The sequence below is a fragment of the Diplotaxodon limnothrissa genome, linkage group LG3 (assembly GCF_057381915.1).
Source record: "Diplotaxodon limnothrissa isolate DT_005_m linkage group LG3, D_limnothrissa_male_GT1.1, whole genome shotgun sequence".
Classification (NCBI taxonomy): Eukaryota; Metazoa; Chordata; class Actinopteri; order Cichliformes; family Cichlidae; genus Diplotaxodon; species Diplotaxodon limnothrissa.
The window spans coordinates 39,715,138-39,734,786 of record NC_140598.1 but is presented as its reverse complement, the minus strand read 5'-3'; the positions used below and the strand labels follow the sequence as shown (position 1 = coordinate 39,734,786).

At 41.2% G+C, this 19,649-nt stretch overlaps 1 protein-coding gene across 1 annotated transcript; it reads left to right on the top strand.

Moving 5' to 3' along the window:
* The first annotated feature begins 1,376 nt into the window (after positions 1 to 1,376).
* LOC146635818 (uncharacterized) lies at positions 1,377 to 15,227 on the top strand. The gene is made up of 12 exons (XM_085350628.1): positions 1,377 to 1,514; positions 1,601 to 1,776; positions 1,979 to 2,146; positions 4,287 to 4,419; positions 4,510 to 4,690; positions 5,645 to 5,786; positions 6,023 to 6,166; positions 11,303 to 11,446; positions 13,462 to 13,520; positions 13,623 to 13,926; positions 14,323 to 14,927; positions 15,178 to 15,227. The coding sequence occupies exons 1-12, from the start codon at positions 1,377 to 1,379 to the stop codon at positions 15,225 to 15,227; spliced, it is 2,244 nt and encodes a 747-aa protein (XP_085206754.1).
* The last annotated feature ends 4,422 nt before the right edge of the window (positions 15,228 to 19,649 follow it).

Here is a 19,649-nt window from a genome sequence, read left to right as displayed (position 1 = left end):
CTACAAAAAATATAGAATTAACATCATTTATGAGGAATCAGTGTCAGATAGGTAGCTCAGATGCAGCAGGAGGGGAGGACTCAGAGAGAGACTCAGAGTATATTGAAGAAAACCTTCAGCGAGCAGCTTAAATTCACAGAGTCAGTAACCATGGTTTCTGGATCAAGTTAACATCTCTTTCTTTTATATAAAAGCAGGAATTTCTCTAAACTCTGGTTCAAGAAACTGCAATAGGGCGCCTGGAGAGAGCCATGTGTGCCCTCTTTACCAGCTTTGTGTTTTAGTTTCGCTTTTCACACTAAACTCACTGTGTGAGTTTGTTTAGGAAACAGTGAAGCTCTAGGTTAAAAACGTGTATACATAAAGTGTTGATGTATGTTGACAATGTGGGGACCAAGTGCGTTGATCAAGCATTTCATGGTGTCGCTGGTGTCACTTTGTCAAGGACAAAAGACATAAAGACCCCTTTACCGAAGTCTCGCTGTCTTATCTAAAGAAACACACACAAAATACTATTTAACATAACTGAATAAACACCTTATTGCATTAGGTGTTTTCACATGCTGTATTTACCTCTCAATAAGACCCACCTTATTGAGAGGTAACAATATTCTGCTAACAGTTTGGAGTGAAATAATTAAAGTCAATTTGTAAGTAAGCATAGTGCCACATTTATGCAGGATAAATATTGAAACATACACAGCGGCTGCAAATCAGGAAATTATATCAGTGTTTAAAACCTAAATTATTTTCACTGATCACAAGTCTGCACAGAAATTATCACAGAAATTCACATTAATTCACTGAACAGCCACAAAAGACATGCAGGTAATGCAGTTGTTTGAAAAATGACTGAAAAGATTAAAATACAAACATTTGACCAATCAAATCAAATGTTAGGCAAAAGAAAACATTTGACAAACATATTACGTACAAATAAAACTAATTTCTGTCGCCTGTATTAGGCAATCACAGCACATTAGTATTTGTCATTGCTGACCTCAGTCCTGCAGGCTAGTTATGGAAATTCTCACTGATGTGGAATAAAATCTTGTATACTGTAAACTAAATCACGTGCCATGTTAAAAATACATGAGTCAGTCAGAAAGAGGCTGTCTTCGTAGTTACAAATAAATGACTTCAGTTGCTTATTTTGCTTAGCGAGGTTTTACTCAAGTGGTTTAGCGAGGTATTGTTTTTCTATTTTCACCTCTTGTAATTTTTGTATTTCATCCCCTCTTTAACCTCTTTGAGCTATTTTGAGCTGTAATATTTTATATATTTCATTGATTTTGATATTTTGGCTGTTGTAACAGTAATTTCTCAGCATAGGATAAAAGTGCATCTTATCTTGTCCACAGACAAACAGACTCACTATGTCGCGCTCTGTGCTGCCGCTGCTCTTCTTCGTGGTTTGCAGAACACAGGCTTTTGACTTCTTGAGCAACCAGCATCCTGGATTTTATGGCACAGCTACATACTACACAAAATACGCTGATAATGGATCTGTTATGGTATGTGTGCTTTCTTTTGTAAAATGTGCTTACTTTTTAAAATTTTCTTGTCCTTTAGTAAAAGCATACTGGCTGTTTTTCCACAGCTGACTGTTCGTTATACACTGAATAACCGCTACTGCTACAATGCTTCCTTGTATAACTGCCAAAATAACAGCTGTGAAAATGTGCTAAACAAAATCAGTGAAATCAGTGGAGAGTGGTGCCAGATGGAGGAAATCTATTATGGTGAGGTTCCTGACAATGATGTGCACCTGGTTATGTGAGTACATCTTAGGAATAACCTTCTCTTAAACTTTAATATTTCAACTAAACATGAACTTTATTAAAAGAAAAGTAAGCGATTGACTGATGATTTAATAACACATTTTACATTAGGTTTGATTTTCCTAGTGTATAATACATACCTAATATACACCATGCAACATAGTGAAAACTCAATCTCCAACAAATTTCTACTGAAGGCTGCATGGTGATAATTGGATGTATGCCAGTAACTTGACTTCTGGTGCTAACGAGATGAATGGAGTCATGAGCAACATCACAACTGAAGCACTGATAGACCTGAGGACCCGCTCCGACACTTGCAAAGAAAATTCATCTCCACAGACCACCATCCTGCCAGTTATGATGTAAGTTTGCTGACTGTTTGAGTCACTGTTTTACAGCTGAAAGCTTTAAACCGTTGTGTGTGTGTGTGTGTGTGTGTGTGTGTGTGTGTGTGTGTGTTTTAGATTTGGCCCTCTCTGTGCTTTTATATAGTGCAATTTATCCTAAAATTAAATTACAACATTTCACATTTGTCTGGGCTGTACTGACATCTGCATCTGTTTTATTTGCAACACAACTAGAATATCTTGTTTTGGAGGTAGTCCACCTTCTTCTATTCACTTTGTGCAATATACCAGGAAGCAAAACAATTCCAGAGTATGATGCTACAACCTAGGAGTGTTCTTAAGTTTGAAAGCCTTACCTTTACTCCTCCACACATACTGCTTTTCTTTGAAGCCAAATAGCTCAGTCTTTGCATCATCTGACCCTAAAACTCTTCTCCAGAAGGCATTTGGTTCGTCAGTGAGGTTGTCTTGGAACTTGAAGTTGTGGATTTTAGACCAGGGGCTTCTTTCATGGTAAACACTTTGTCAATTCATGTCAGGCTTGAACCTAGGTGATTACTGGGTCATTCCTGTACATCCTAACCACTTTCTTCCGATCTGAGGGTGACCATTTGGGTCTTCCTCCAAATCTTTATAAAATGGTGAAATATCCAAATAACTTGCACATACATGCTGTTGTTTGAATTGATCATATTGTGTTGCCTTTATAGCACTTGTCAAAAATAACACAGCATCCACTTATGCTTTGCGAACTACTGCTCCAAACATTTTTATTAACATCATTATTAGTGATGTGTCGGTCGTGAACGAAATGGCTCTTAGAGCCGGATCTTTGAAGTGAACGACGCGAGCCGGCTCCTTATCGCGAGCCGTGGGGTTTTTTTTGTTTGTTTTTTTTTTCTCTCACCCTCTCTCTCACACTTTTTTCCCGCTTCACTCCACACGCGAGCCTTGTGCTTTGCGCTGGGAAGAGGGGGGAGGGGCAGTAGTTACACTCTCAGTAGCACAGGAACAGAGCAGGAGGGAGACAGAGAAAGAGAGCCAGGGACAAGTGTTTTGTGTTGTTTCACTTTAAATTTGTTTAAAAGGAAAAAGCTGAAAATTTAAATAGTTAAAAGTTGAACTGTGAATAGTTGGTTTTTGTATTATATGATTTATTTATTACATTTTATACGGAGTGAATAAATAGAAGTATATTTACGGTGGCCCCTACAGACAAAGCACGTACAAACCGCAAAGCACATAAAAACTCAAAACACGTACAAAACACAACAGAAGTGCTCCAGGATGCTCGGCGCAGTGTTGCGCTTTTGTTACCAAGTGGCTACACAAGCCAGCAAGTACCAATGACCGGATTTGGTGTGTGGTAGTAACAGGTAAATGAACTTTTTTTTTTTTTTAATTTGCATATATATGAGTGCTTGTGTATAAATACACAAACCATATACATATGCTTTCATATGTAATTTAAGTGATCTAGGCAGCTCTGCTTTTGAAGTTCAGTTAATGCTAGAAATGTTTTTTGGAGTTTGTACGTGCTTTGTCTTTAGGGTCACGGTAAATATTTATATATAAACATATATAAATAAAACCACTTTTTTTAACATTAGTAATTCCTTTTGTGCATAATTTTATATTGTTGTTAATAATAAATTAATTAAAGCAACAAAACAACCTGAAGAGCCGGTTCGAAGCCGAAAGAGCCGTTTCTCTAAAAAGAGCCGGAAATCCCATCACTAATCATTATGCAACATCACAGACCAGTCTTCTTTTATGTGCTCCCCCCGAGGCATTCGTGAGCTTTCTTAAATACAGTGCCCCATGCTGGTAAACCCTATCGTTACATCAACATCTACATATCAACACAGATATTGGAATCTGTATTTTTTCGAAATGCTTCCACGTAACCTTCCCAATGTACAATTCTTCTTCTTAGAGCTTCTCTGAGTGCTTTGTACTTTTCCAGTGTTTCTAGCATTGGTCAATCCAATGACTGCTGACTAACAAACCTTTTTGACACCAAAGAGAAACTACTAACTTCATGTTTAGTGGCCATGAATAAGCTCAGTAAAAACTTACTGCTCTTCAATAAAGTTGCTAACCTAAAACTGTTCCAGTTGAGCTTCTTAATTAAGTGGATATTTATAATTCACAGAGTTCCTTCAAACTGTCAGATGAATTTCACCTTGTTGATGTTTGATCCTGATGGGGACGAGGTTAAATGCAGATTTGGAAACACATCAGAGTGTCAGCCGTGCAATTTGTCATCTTTCCTTACCATTTTACCAGTGAGTATGGTTTTCATTTAGAGGATAGTTGGCCCAAAACTAACTTATTAGGCTACTTTGACCACATGTCCTTTTTCTGTCCTCTTGCAGTCATCTTGTACTCTGTCATTCAGCCCCACCAACAGCACTACTGAAGGCTTGTATGTAGTACAGCTGATGATGGAGGACTTTCCCATAAAGAACATCACACTGACTCAAACTAATGGGACAGAGACAAAAATAACGACCAATGATGCTATCAGCAAAGTGCCACTCCAATTTATTTTGAGAGGTATATGTCTATATTATAATGTTTTCATATTTTATAAATATTTAAATTTTATAAATTTGGCAACATCAGTGATATGCACTGAATTTAAAATATTGTATATGTTTGGGCTGATCTTCACAGGGAGTGAAAACATTGTCTTTCCAAGGTTGCATCACTAGCTTAAACTGTGTCACTTATTAACTTAAGACAGACACTGACAAAAAGAATTCAAGCCTCTACAGTTTCATTAAAAACACAAAGCTGGGAGTTGACTGTAAGGGGATGGTTTACTTCATACATATTAAATTATGATAATAACAACTCTAGCTGTAATGAATTGCTTGCACCTTTAGTTTGTGTAACTCAATGAACGATTGCAAGCATAAATCATCTGTTTGTATCATGAAATTTGCAGAAAATATGTGGATGCCACTGGGTTTAATTAGCTAAGGTCACCATGCTGCACAAGCCTCCTCAAATCACTGACTTCCTGTCTAGTGATGACATCATTTCCTATTACAGACTACACTGATTTAAAGGGGCCAAGTAAAGTCATTTTAAAATGACTTTAGGAGAGAAGTCCAGACTCACCCCAGTCACCTACCCATACCCGGACCATCACAATTGGCTGCTTTCAATAGGAAGATTAAAGGCTGTACTCCCCTAAGGTAGAGCCCAGCCCCCTTTGAAGAAAACTAATTTCTAACCGCTTATATCTGCAATCTAGCTGAGGATAGTAAAATAGAGTCACTGGTAAACTGACAGCTTCACATTCATGCTCAGCTCTCTTCACCACAACACATTGGTGTACCCAAAACCTGTCAGTCTATATTCTCCACTAGGTCCTCACTCATGAGCAAGACCTCTTATACTCCACCACCTGGGTAGTAACGCATCCCTGACCTGAAGTGGGCAGTTTATTTCAGTATAAAAATATCAGTATGACTTACAAATTTGTTTTATGTATTGTTTCAGTGACTACTGCTGCGACATCCTGTGCGGAAGGAGAATTTTTGCCCAAGTTCCTGTCTCCAACACCAGCCAACGGTGCTCAGCTCTACAACAGGGCCAATCAGACTCTGGAAATTAACATCGCTGCAGAGTCAACAAACTCTACGTAAGTGAAAGGGAAAGGTTAATAAGATCTTCAGGGCTGAACTTGTTAGAGATATATCTCTACAAATCACCTGTGGAAGTTGGTAATGATTTTCCAGGTGATTAGTTGAGCAATCTGATTTCTCAAGGCAGCGAAGAATGTGACAAAGGAATGATATTATTTGTCTCTATTACAGCTAATATTGAATTCATAATACATCTTTGTAAATAGGTGTTTTGCTTTTCTGTTTGCTGAAGGATCTCTGAGCTGATGTCCACCGGTCCATCTAATGTAACTGTGATTAAAACGGGACCAGGGCAGTTCAGTCTGAGATGGATGCCGTCTGTAAGAGAATATGGTGGAAGCCATCCATTCTGCTTTGTTATACAGGCAGACTCCAAGTAAGTAACTTGATTTATACAGTACTGTGCAAAAGTCCTGACTAGCTCTTATTTCATATTTTGCTTATAAGGAGGTTTCGAGTGGAAGGGTTTTCTTATTTTCTAAGTAAGTGTTCTCCAGGTTTTCTGGAGGTCTTTTAAAGTTTTCTTAACACATTGGCTGGTTTTTCACAAATTTTCAGTTTAGCCCTTGTACCTGACCATTTCCAGAGTAATGACCTATGAATTATCAAAGCATTATGGCTACATCCCAACTCAAGGAAGTAGTAAGTATCTAGCTGTACTCCCCTATAGCGAGTTTTCAATTGTATCTTTAGGCTCTTTGCTATACTAGCATCCTGTTTCAAAAACACATAATTTTTTTCTATTTCTTCAATTGATTCCATAAAAAATGCCAAAGATAACATAGTTTGACAGAAATAAAATAGTATTTTTGCACCAACAAGACGATTCTCAGATAGCTATGAGACTCAAACTTTGAATGTCTAAGCTTGATGTGCGGTGCACCCTTAATTATTTTACAGGCTTAAAAATCTATCGAAAGTACATGAATATTATTTGAAAATCATGGTTTGCATCTAGCCATTCAGTTGAGCTTTCTACTCAAAACACAGACAAAAAGGGCTGATGTATACCAAACTGCAAAAGAACTGCACTAAAAAACAGTTATTAATCCAAATTTGATGGAGGTGGTCAGGAGAGAGGTACAACAGTGGTACCTAGAGCTGGGCGATAGAACGATAACGATATGTATCGCGATATAACCTTTTCTCGATAGAAAAATTAAACTATCGCGATAGACCTCGCCGCTCTTGTCCTCTTAAAAAAGAAAAAAAAAAAGAACGGCCAATCCAAATTAAGTAGCGCAGAGCCGAACCAATCACAGCCGCAGCGTCACGTCACGTGACTTGTTACGTACAGCACAAGTGCCAAGCCGCACATGTGTATTTGTTTGGGAAGCAGCCAGCCACCGTACCGCCCGGGTAATGGAGGAAATGAGTGTGCCGACTAGAAAAATCAACCGAGCGTGACCGAAGGTTACCGAAGAGAAAACAGATGATGGTTCCAATGCCGGAGAGATTGTCGAACGGAAGAGCCATTGAAGTTCCGTAGTGTGAAGGTATTTCGGCTATTTCAAGTCTGACAAAAAACAGAGTAGCGTGCACTGTAAATTGTGCCGAAAGCAAGTCTGGAAATACAATAAACTGGTGCATGCGCTACGTCCACACGTACCCGGGTATTTTTGAAAACGCAGATTTTTCTATGCGTTTGCACCTTTCGTCCACACGTAAACTGCGTTTTTGGTCACTGAAAACGAAGATTTTTAAAAACTCCGTTTTTGCATTTACGTGTGGACTAGAAAAACGGAGAAAACGCAGCGTCAAAGGTGTGTGCATTTTTTGACGTCACACTGTGCGCCACGTTATTGTTTCGGTGAAATGAATTTCTACAATACTGTTACTGTTAATTCTACTCTCTGCAGTGTTTAAATGCTTACATATACACACAGTTACTGTCCCTCCACACATACGACTCGGTTCTGCTTCTATGCCCCAGCTTTGTTTACTTTTTCCCACCGAGGCTTCTAGACTTCTGATTGGCCAACATTTCTGCACGGTTAGGAATCTAGCGCCACCTGCTGCTTTGGCATGTTCATAGCAGCGTTTTCTTTCATTTCTCCCTTTATGTGTGGACGGGATTATTTTTTTAAACGAAAACGGAAAATCTCCGTTTTCAAAAATACCCGTGTACGTGTGGACGTAGCCTCAGTCTCTGACTGGAAGCGCTAATTCGTCATTCGGCTTTTGTCAGACTAAAGTAACTGTTAAAACTGTTTGAAAAGCTATGCTATACAACAAGGAGAGATTGAGAATTTCCTTTTAGTTCTCAATTTATTTGATATTGACAAAAGTTAGTCAGTTTTGTCTGTTCTTCTGTAAAACAAACTAAGATTTATTTTTAGAATTAATATTTTGTTTCTAAGTGGAATTGACAATTTAGTAGTCTGTTTCGTTTGTTCTATTTTGAAACTTAAATGCTTTAGCAGCTGCCTTTTGTGTAGTTTGCAATATTTGCCTTTATTTATCTGAAAAAGTCTCATGTTCCTTAAGTACATCTACCCTGTTGAACTTATTATGGGAAATAAATATTTAAATCAAAACAAGCTGCTGATTATTTCACATTTTACTTGTGAGCAACGGCACATTTAAATCTTACAAATATAGTTATTTGGCTTATATCGTGATAGATATCGTTATCGCCTGAAATGAAAAAAACATATCGTGATATGAAAAAATCTTATATCGCCCAGCTCTAGTGGTACCTATGGCTATTTGCAAAAATACTGACATCTCTATTATGGTTTGGCACCACGTGTGTGGTCAAAAGTGAAGGAGTTAAGAATACAGAAAAGTATCAGCAGATTTTGCTCAACAACACAAAGCCATTTGAAAAGTGTCTGGTTAACAACAAATTCATTTTTGAGTACAACAATAATCCCAAACACATTGCAGTAAAAAACTCACCAAGGAAAACTGTCAGTCATCAATTTGCGCCCCAGAGCCCAGGCCTCGACATTACAGAAGCAGTGTGGGATCACCTTGGCAGAGAATGGATCAGAAGGTAGCCGACATTCAAAAAAGAACTTTGACTGTCCTTCAAGAAGCCCGGAGAACTATTCCTTGAGACTGCTTAACCCTCTACTGCATGACTTTTTAATTTTTTGAGAAAATGATATTTCACCCTATTTTGGGGGAGCTTTAGGGTCCCTAATAATATATCAATCATAAAATTTGACACCCTGCCCCCCCCCCCAAAGCAAATATTGGTTTGTTGCTTCAAGGCAACACTGTGCAACAAGGGTAGTAAAATGCCAAGTTATTCCATAATAAGTTGTATTAGTACAACAAGGATGAACAAATAAATAAACAAGAAATAAACAATGTAAACATTTCACAGAACAATAAAACACCAAAATACATCCAACATTTGACCCTAACCCCATGCATGCGTGCGCGCGCACACACATTGTGTTTCCATCACTTTTCGGGACATTACATTAACTTACATTCATTTCCTGGTGACTTATCCTGACTCTACCCATCACAAGTCCCTGCCTGAATCTTACCCTAACCCTGACTCAACTTTCACCTTAAAATTAAATGATTTACCTTGCAATTTGTCTCCATAAAGTAGGCGAGACCTCACAATGGGAGTGTGTAAACAAATTTGTGTCCCCACAATAATAAGTAATACACGTCCACACACACACGCACACACACAGCAAAATTGGTATGGCACGGATCTGGTCCACACAATGTGCTTACACATGGCCCACATACCGCAAAGAATGACGGCCCTTTGGTGGCCCAGACCTGGTTTGCCAGTGGTGGCCCACACATGGGCCAGCACAAGGCCAGTTTCAGACACCCTGGTTGTCCTGTGCTGGCCCACATATGGATTACCTCTGGCAAACCTGATCTGGGCCACCAAAGGGCCATCATTCATTGCGGTATGTGGGCCATCTGTAGGTGGTGTGCAGCCACGGGCCAGTTGTAGACACACTGCTGGCCCGTAACGGTTTCAGCTCTGGCCCCAGATGTCAGCCTAATGTGTACCTTAATCAAGCCATGCAATAACAACATGTGCCAGAACATGCAAAACAGTGCAAAAGTAACATGCCGAAACTCTGTTCACACAGTGAATGGACTGATTTTTATATAGCGCTTTTCTACTCTCCTAGATTGCTCAAACTGCTCTGTACAACATGCCACATTCACCCACTTTTGCTTAACTGAATGCTTCCTAACTACATTCATACACGTTCACACTCTTGACATGCAGACTGGAGGAGCCAGGGATCGAACCGCTAAGCTTCCGATCAGTTTGTAACCTGCTCTACCACCTGAGATATGGCATGCCATCGCATAAACAGTGGCGTCATTGCCAGACCTGGCACACATCTGGTTGGCATACACTCTGCCAAAACACCAGTCAGTCAGAAGTGCCAGCTTGATGCCAGATCTGGGCCAGACCTGTTTTCTGTAGGCCTGGGCCACATAAACCAAGCCACAATCAAGCCAGATATGGCATGCCATCACATAGACAGTGCCATCTATGCCAGGCCTGGCCCATATCTGGATGACATACGTCTTATCATACCAGAAGTCGGCCAGCAGTGCCGACTTGATACCAGATCCTGGCCAGACCTGCTTGCTATGTGGGCACTAGCACACACACACAGACACAGTTACTTTACCGACTGACCCCTGAGCTCCTAAGTGTCCCGCAAACCTCATTCAGGGATCCACTCCTCTACTTCAATTTCACTCCCTGAAAGCTCACTGTCCTCACTTTCTGAGGACAGAAAGTGCACATTCCCTTGGTTTCCTTAGATAAAAGGTATTTACATCCATGTCCTGTAATTATGAGTAGATTGTAAAGTAAAAAACATTGACTATGATCATATAAATGCACACAAACACATCTCTACAAACATATGCAAATGCATTATATTGCCTGAAAAAAATTGGGCTAACTGCGCAGTGTTGCCTTGAGGCAACGAATGAAAATTAACAGTTTTACTGTATAAATAAATTTTAAAAAGTAGAACAAACAATCAAATATGCTTCTTAACATATTCATGCACATACAAGTATTTTTTAATATACATTTATTTCACTATTAACATGTAAACTATTGATCTTTATCTTGCCTCCTAATGGAGATGTCCCTCATGTAGTGCAGCTTGCAGAAAGGGGTCCTCCCCCACCAAAATGAAAGTCACACCACCTTCAACTCATCATTTTATTGGAAAGAGATGTGTCTGGTAGCATTATTTGAAAAAAAAAAGTTTTTTTTTTTTGAAGGGCCAGTGTAAGGCATGAAAATGTGGTTTGTTGTAAGTGAAAGGGAAAGGTTAATAAGATCTCCAGGGCTGAACTTGTTAGAGATATATCTCTACAAATCATCTCTGGAAGTTGGTAATGATTTTCCAGGTGATTAGTTGAGCAATCTGATTTCTCAAGGCAGCGAAGAATGTGACAAAGGAATGATATTATTTGTCTCTATTACATCTAATATTGAATTCATAATACATCTTTGTATTTTGGTGTTTTGCTTTTCTGTTTGCTGAAGGATCTCTGAGCTGCTGTTCACCGGTCCATCTAATGTAACTGTGATTAAAACGGGACCAGGGCAGTTCAGTCTGAGATGGATGCCGTCTGTAAGAGAATATGGTGGAAGCCATCCATTCTGCTTTGTTATACAGGCAGACTCCAAGTAAGTAACTTGATTTATACAGTACTGTGCAAAAGCCCTGACTAGCTCTTATTTCATATTTTGCTTGTAAGGAGGTTTCGAGTAGAAGGGCTTTCTTATTTTCTAAGTAAGTGTTCTCCAGGTTTTCTGGAGGTCTGTTAAAGTTTTCTTAACACATTGGCTGGTTTTTCACAAATTTTCAGTTTAGCCCTTGTACCTGACCATTTCCAGAGTAATGACCTATGAATTATCAAAGCATTATGGCTACATCCCAACTCAAGGAAGTAGTAAGTATCTAGCTGTACTCCCCTATAGCGAGTTGTATCTTTAGGCTCTTTGCTATACTAGCATCCTGTTTCAAAAACACATAATTTTTTTCTATTTCTTTAATTGATTCCATAAAAAATGCCAAAGATAACATAGTTTGACAGAAATAAAATAGTATTTTTGCACCAACAAGACGATTCTCAGATAGCTATGAGACTCAAACTTTGAATGTCTAAGCTTGATGTGCGGTGCACCCTTAATTATTTTACAGGCTTAAAAATCTATCGAAAGTACATGAATATTATTTGAAAATCATGGTTTGCATCTAGCCATTCAGTTGAGCTTTCTACTCAAAACACAGACAAAAAGGGCCGATGTATACCAAACTGCAAAAGAACTGCACTAAAAAGCAGTTATTAATCCAAATTTGATGGAGGTGGTCAGGAGAGAGGTACAACAGTGGTACCTATGGCTATTTGCAAAAATACTGACATCTCTATTATGGTTTGGCACCACGTGTGTGGTCAAAAGTGAAGGAGTTAAGAATACAGAAAAGTATCAGCAGATTTTGCTCAACAACACAAAGCCATTTGAAAAGTGTCTGGTTAACAACAAATTCATTTTTGAGTACAACAATAATCCCAAACACATTGCAGTAAAAAACTCTCCAAGGAAAACTGTCAGTCATCAATTTGCGCCCCAGAGCCCAGGCCTCGACATTACAGAAGCAGTGTGGGATCACCTTGGCAGAGAATGGATCAGAAGGTAGCCGATATTCAAAAAAGAGCTTTGACTGTCCTTCAAGAAGCCCGGAGAACCATTCCTTGAGACTGCTTAAAGAAAGTATAAGAAAGCTTGGCTGTGTTGAAGTGTAAACTTTTTTAAGAGTGAACTTCTTGCAGATTTTATAAAATGACCTGTTTTGATGTTGGTCTTTATATGAAATCTACACTGTCTAGAAGTGTTTGCTTGTTTACTTGATTTTTTTTAACATGTATTTTCACATTTGAAATTTTGCACGAATCTGACTTTTTTCCAGCAAACTTTTTCATCTTTTGAGGTTACAGTTGGAGCCAGAAGATGACATGAAGTCCTGGAAATGTCTACAATACTTAAAAAATTTATTAGACCAGCGATCATAAAAACAAACCAAAAAAACCCCCATAAATATTTTAGAAACCTGCCAAAAACATCTATAAACAATTATTATATTAGTATTTATTAGGCAAATAAAGTGCATGTTTTTGGCCACACTTAAATTCAGACAACCCCTTATGTTGAGCAAAAAGCCAAAGGTCCAGGTGCACCCTGCCTAGGACAGGATTACCAGGGTCCTACCCTGGAGCCAGGTTTGGGGAAGAGACTCCAGGGTGAGTATCTGGTGGCTAGGCCTTAGCCCATGAGACCTAGGTGAGCTCAGTCTGAAGAAGCTACAGGCAAAAGATGGATGGACAGACTTCTCTCATTCTGCTGTTGGCCAATGCAAGAAAATGACTATAACTTGGCATCTTAATAAGAAAGAAATAGAAAATTATACGACATCTGTGCCATAAAGATTACATTAGGTGGTGATTGAATAAATCTATTAAGCACTGTGTGACTAAAATTCTTTGAGCTCTGCTAAACTGTACAGCACCATATTTTTAAATCTGATAAACCATTAATTATTTACAAGCTTAAGAATGAAAGTGAATACTTTGGGAACCAAAATAATTGAAAAAAATTACAATTTGTAACACAAATAATGATGTATCTACATTAATTTATAGCCACAGTGGAACCAAGTACTACTCAGAGCTTCGATGCGTCATTGTGAGCGTTGGAAACAGTGAGCAAAGCCGTTACCCTTTTCTCCCAAGTCTTACATTTTGCTACTGATGTACCCAATTCATGTATTTAATTTAACATCTCTACTTAACTTGATTCACAGAGTCAGACATAATTATAGCAACGACCACTGCAGCAACTCTTACCAGTGAAGCAACTACTACAACAGGAGCAATTCAAACAAGTGGAGAAACTACTACAACTGCAGAAACTCTTACCAGTGAAGCAACTACTACAACAGGAGCAATTCAAACAAGTGGAGAAACTACTACAACTGGAGCAATTCAAACAAGTGTAGAAGCTCCTACAACTGGAGCAATTCAAACAAGTGTAGAAGCTCCTACAACTGGAGCAACTCTTACCAGTGAAGCAACTACTACAACAGGAGCAATTCAAACAAGTGGACAAACTACTACAACTGCAGCAACTCTTACCAGTGAAGCAACTACTACAACTGCAGCAACTCTTACCAGTGAAGCAACTACTACAACTGCAGCAACTCTTACCAGTGAAGCAACTACTACAACAGGAGCAATTCAAACAAGTGGAGAAACTACTACAACTGGAGCAACTCTTACCAGTGAAGCAACTACTACAACAGGAGCAATTCAAACAAGTGGACAAACTACTACAACTGCAGCAACTCTTACCAGTGAAGCAACTACTACAACTGCAGCAACTCTTACCAGTGAAGCAACTACTACAACTGCAGCAACTCTTACCAGTGAAGCAACTACTACAACAGGAGCAATTCAAACAAGTGGAGAAACTACTACAACTGCAGAAACTCTTACCAGTGAAGCAACTACTACAACAGGAGCAATTCAAACAAGTGGAGAAACTACTACAACTGGAGCAATTCAAACAAGTGTAGAAGCTCCTACAACTGGAGCAATTCAAACAAGTGTAGAAGCTCCTACAACTGGAGCAACTCTTACCAGTGAAGCAACTACTACAACAGGAGCAATTCAAACAAGTGGACAAACTACTACAACTGCAGCAACTCTTACCAGTGAAGCAACTACTACAACAGGAGCAATTCAAACAAGTGGAGAAACTACTACAACTGCAGCTACTCTTACCAGTGAAGCAACTACTACAACAGGAGCAATTCAAACAAGTGTAGAAGCTCCTACAACTGGAGCAACTCTTACCAGTGAAGCAACTACTACAACAGGAGCAATTCAAACAAGTGGAGAAACTACTACAACTGCAGCAACTCTTACCAGTGAAGCAACTACTACAACAGGAGCAATTCAAACAAGTGGAGAAACTACTACAACTGCAGCAACTCTTACCAGTGAAGCAACTACTACAACAGGAGCAATTCAAACAAGTGGACAAACTACTACAACTGCAGCAACTCTTACCAGTGAAGCAACTACTACAACAGGAGCAATTCAAACAAGTGGACAAACTACTACAACTGGAGCAACTAATACCCATAAAGCAACTACTACAACTGGAGCAACTCTTCCCAGTAAAGCAACTACTGCAAATGCAGCAACTCACACCAGTAAAGCAACTACAACTCTTTCATTTACCCCTCCAGCTAGTACACCAGTTTTGAAGTGTCACGCAGGCCATTGTTGATAAACATTTTTAATCAAGATTAGCACTTTTAACTTTCAATGTTTTTTGTTTTCTATTTCTTTCAGTTATTCTGATCATGGGACCTTTACTTTCAACTCTTATCCTTAATAAGTAAGTATCTATACGTCTATGTGTATATACATTAACAGTCAACTCTTCTTGCTATCAATATAATGGTGAGTCTTTGTTTCTGTCTCAGGTGAATGTGGACACATTGCTACCTGAGGTTGGTCGATTCTTATAAAGCCACAGAACCTCTCACAGTATCACATAATTTCTTTTTACAACTCAGGGAAAGTTTGCATTAGTAGTCATGATTAATGACAGTAACACCTGAAGCTCACTGTTCCTTTTTATCCATGTGCTGACAGGACCAGAAGATACCGCACCAGACCTCAAAAGCAGCCAGTGCAGATGAGTGTGCCACCACCTAATTTTAAAAAACAAACGTCTACCTGCAGGAAACTCTTGAATTCTCTCTGTTTATTACGTTTATTTACTCATTCATTTTTGTTCTTCTTTAATATTGAATGAAATCGAATGAAGTCTATTATTGTTAATCATTTATTTCACATTTTAATTTTTTATGTGATGGTTGTTAAATGACTGTCCTCTTTCTTTCATGTTATACCTTCTCTAATCAGTTGTTGCTATTAGAACTACAGTGGCAGCATTTAGACAGGCTACAACAATTAAGGGCATAAAATGTAAGAACATAGAACATAAAATCAGTCTCTATGCGGATGATGTGTTGCTTTTTCTGCAAAACACACAAACCAACCTCTCTGAGGTAATTACTTTAATAAACTGGTTTTCAAGAGTTTCAGATTATTCAATTAACTGGCCAAAATCTACAGCTCTCCCCATTAACTGCTCCTTCCATAATTCTTCCTCTGCCCCACTGCAATCCGGAAATATTAAATATTTAGGTATTAATGTCTCTCCTAAGCTTTCAGACTTAACTAAACTAAACCACATCCCACTTCTAAAGAAAGTAGAAGGCGATCTGACTAGATGGAAATCTTTACCCATATCACTCATGGGAAGGGTCGCCACTATAAAAATGATGATCTTGCCAAAAATAAATTACTTATTTTTGATGATCCCTAACAAACCATCACAAGATTGGTTCAGATCTCTGGATTCATATATTTCCAAATTCCTTTGGAAAGATAAACCCCCGCGTATTAGCTTAAAAACGCTACAAAGAACCAAGGATAGAGGAGGATTAGATCTGCCTAATTTTCACCAATACTTCTTAGCCAACAGGCTTCAGTTCATCTCAGAATGGTTAAAACATACCTCCTTAGTTGAGCCCTGGCTAGATGTTGAACAGGCACTATGCAAGGATCTAGAGATTTCAGACCTACCATTTATTAGCTCAAACATCAAAAGACATGAATGCTTTAAAAGTATCAACATCAGCTTTTCTCTAACAGCATGGTGGGAGTTTCTAAAAATAACGGAGTCTTCATTAATCCCATGCAAACGTACACCTATCTGGAATAACCCTGACATATTACAAAACAATAATATGATTAATTTCCCAGAATGGAGTTGTAAAGGAATTAAATACTTAGAACATATATTAGAGGGAACAGAATTTATTCCATTTGACAGACTAGTTGAACAATATGGGATCAACAAGACAAGGTTTTTAGAATATCAACAAATTAAATCCATAGTAAAAAAGAAATTTAACCTCAGTCAAGTTGAATTACAAATACCACTAAGTGCGGCACATTTTCTTACTCTTAAATCCCCCAAATTATTATCTAAAATATACAGAACACTTTCTAAATTAGATGAATCAATATCCCTTCCTACTGCAAAGTGGGAAGCAGATTTATCAGTCAACCTAGACCAAAACTTCTGGTCTCAGATTTGCTTAAAAACTTTTAAATTAATTAAAAATCCCAGTCTGCAATTAATACAATACAAAATACTTCATAGAGTGCACTATACAGGTCATCGGATGTTCAAGATGGGCTTTACATCTTCCAACAACTGCTCACACTGTCAAGGCAATACACCAGACAATTACATCCACGCTCTTTGGTTCTGTCCACCAGTGCAAAAGTTTTGGCGCGAGATATGTGAAGACTTATCAAAGTGTCTGAAATGTAACATTCCAACTTCCCCCTTAGTGTGTCTACTGGGCAGCTTAGATAATGTCACTTCAGAAAAGAATATAGCCCATATGATCTTCACTGCCCTATGCATAGCCAAGAAAACAGTCCTCATGAACTGGAAAAATAAAAATAATCTTAATACTAACCAATATAGAAATTATCTATTAGATTACATTAGTCTTGACACAGCCTCTGCCACCACATTAGATCAATTGCTCTGGGCCCCTTTTATCAGCTCCATCACCTAGTGGGGGTGGGGGGTCATAGTTTGGTCCCGCCTTCACTGTTGTGATTGGTGAGGGGGTAGGGACAGGCTTAGGGCGTCGGGGGGTTCCCCGGAGGCATCTTCCTTGGGGGGCTCAACCCGGGGTAGCGGTCACGTCCGGTTGGGGGCTCTGTTGGCTCTCAGGTGACTGTTTCCTCGCGGCTGCGTGCAGCGGGGCTAGGGGAGGGTCTGTGCTGACGGACGTGGGTTACTGACCTGGCAACCTGGCTGCCCCTGGGTGGGTCCGGGATGGGCGTGAGGTTCTGGGGGCGCTCCGTCTCTGGGCTGGGGCCCGGGCCGGGCCTCGGGGGCTTGGGTCCTGGTTGGTGTGTTGCCGGGGTTGTGGGCGGGTGGGTGCATGGGGGCCCGGCCCTGGAGCAGGGTGCCGCCGATGCGTCGAGCCGCCTGGGGGGCTCTTCAACTGGTGGGGGGGGATGGTCACATCTTGCAGGAGCTTTCTTCTCCTCAGGAACTCTCTGCAGGAGGGGGAGATACAGGAGAGGTGGAGGAAGATCTCAGCCTGGGCGTTTACCGTCTTATGTAGTCTGGAAGATGTGTGGATGGTGGGGTGGGTGCAGTTTTCTCTGTGGTGGGGTTGGGTGGACTGTCCAGGGCTCTGTGGAGCCGGAGGGCGCTACTGCACTGGGCCCCGGTCTGATGGGCCTGGGCCCCCCTTCCCTGGCGGGTCGCGGAGGGTGGGAGTGCCTACTGGGGTCAGCGGGGGAGCTGGCCCCAGGGAGGGGTTACCTGCCCCTCCCTTCCTTCCCTCCCCATCTCCAGCTGCCTCCCTCTTCCCGCTCCTCCACAACCACCCACACATGCAGGGCCTTGGAGTGGGGGTATGTCACCAGGGTGCAGAGGAGGCTACCCCCCCCCCCCCCCCCCCCCCCCCCCCCCGTCCCCTTCTGGCTGCCTCTGCCTCAATTTTATCCCACAACTTAGACATTCACATTATTTACACTCTCATTACACATACATATAGGATCTTGGGGGTGGGCACAATCACGGAGTCCAAATTACCATCAGGGTGTATACCTCACCCCTGACGTCGTTGCCCACCTCTCAATTTTAAATACACTTAGTCATTGAGGGCTAGCAGGAGGGACTATGCGCTTACCTGCTGCTCCTTGGCAGGTAGCTCCATGCCCTCCTGGGTTTTAATTGCACCTTAGAACACATATGCATCAACACTACAATGAGCGGGTGGAGGGAGGTTTGGAGTCTTCTCCCACCCCCATTCTCTGCGGCCTGCTGGAGCGGGAGGGCTAGTAGGAGGAGTTGGCCGTCCGACTGCGGTCTGGGGTGTGGGGCCTCCCTGCTGCTGCGGAGTCGGGGTGGTCTGCCTCTCCCCACCGCAGGGAAAAGGGTAACACCACCTGGGTCTGGGTGCAATTCCCCCCTCCAGGGGCAAGGGTACCTAGACCCGGTTTGTAGAGTACGCTTGGGGAGTGTGATTGTGTGTACAGCGTCTCTTTATGTCTGTCTCCACGTTGGTTGAGTGTGGAGTGAGTGCATATGAGAGCATGAGGGTGGGAATGGATGTTTGTGTCTGTGTGTGCCTGTATGTCTGTGTCTATATGTCAGGTTGGGTATCAGACGCCACCTCTCTGGGGACACCTCAGGCCCTCCAAGGTTTGGAGGCCTATCTCCACCCACCACCACTTCCCCTGCCGGTGGCGGACTCCCTCAGGTGTCGGTGTGTTGGTGGTTCTTTGTGTCTGGGGGTGGGCGTCCGGGTACACACCGGCTCACTCCTTGGCGGCCGCTTGTCGGGGCCTGGGGCTCGCTCGGGCCCCTTTGGAGGTGGGGTGCCCCCGGCCTCTCGGCCTGGGGCTCGGTCACTCAGGCACAGCTGGGGGCCGGCGGAGCTCACGGGCGCGTCACTGCAACTCCCCCTGACTTCTGCTCCGCGGCTGCTGGGCGAGCCCTCATCTGGGACTCTCCTCAGCTCTTACTGGAACAGTGGCGCGGCTGCCCCTCTGTTGGTCTTCCATGGTCTCTTGTGTTCTGGGGGCCTCTGGATGTCTGGAGTTTTGATCTCCTCCATACCCGCTTCACACCCTGGAGGACGGGGCTGTGGCCCCCCCACACTCCCTAGCAGATCATTACATGGAGAAACCTTTGGAATGCAAGCATGCTG

Excerpts from the sequence above, each read along its gene's own strand:
- LOC146635818 (XM_085350628.1), top strand. The coding sequence starts at position 1,377 with ATGTCGCGCTCTGTGCTGCCGCTGCTCTTCTTCGTGGTTTGCAGAACA. Across the intron at positions 1,515-1,600 it reads CTGATAATGGATCTGTTATG|CTGACTGTTCGTTATACACT; the intron begins GTATGTGTGCTT and ends GTTTTTCCACAG. Across the intron at positions 6,167-11,302 it reads GTTATACAGGCAGACTCCAA|GATCTCTGAGCTGCTGTTCA; the intron begins GTAAGTAACTTG and ends TGTTTGCTGAAG.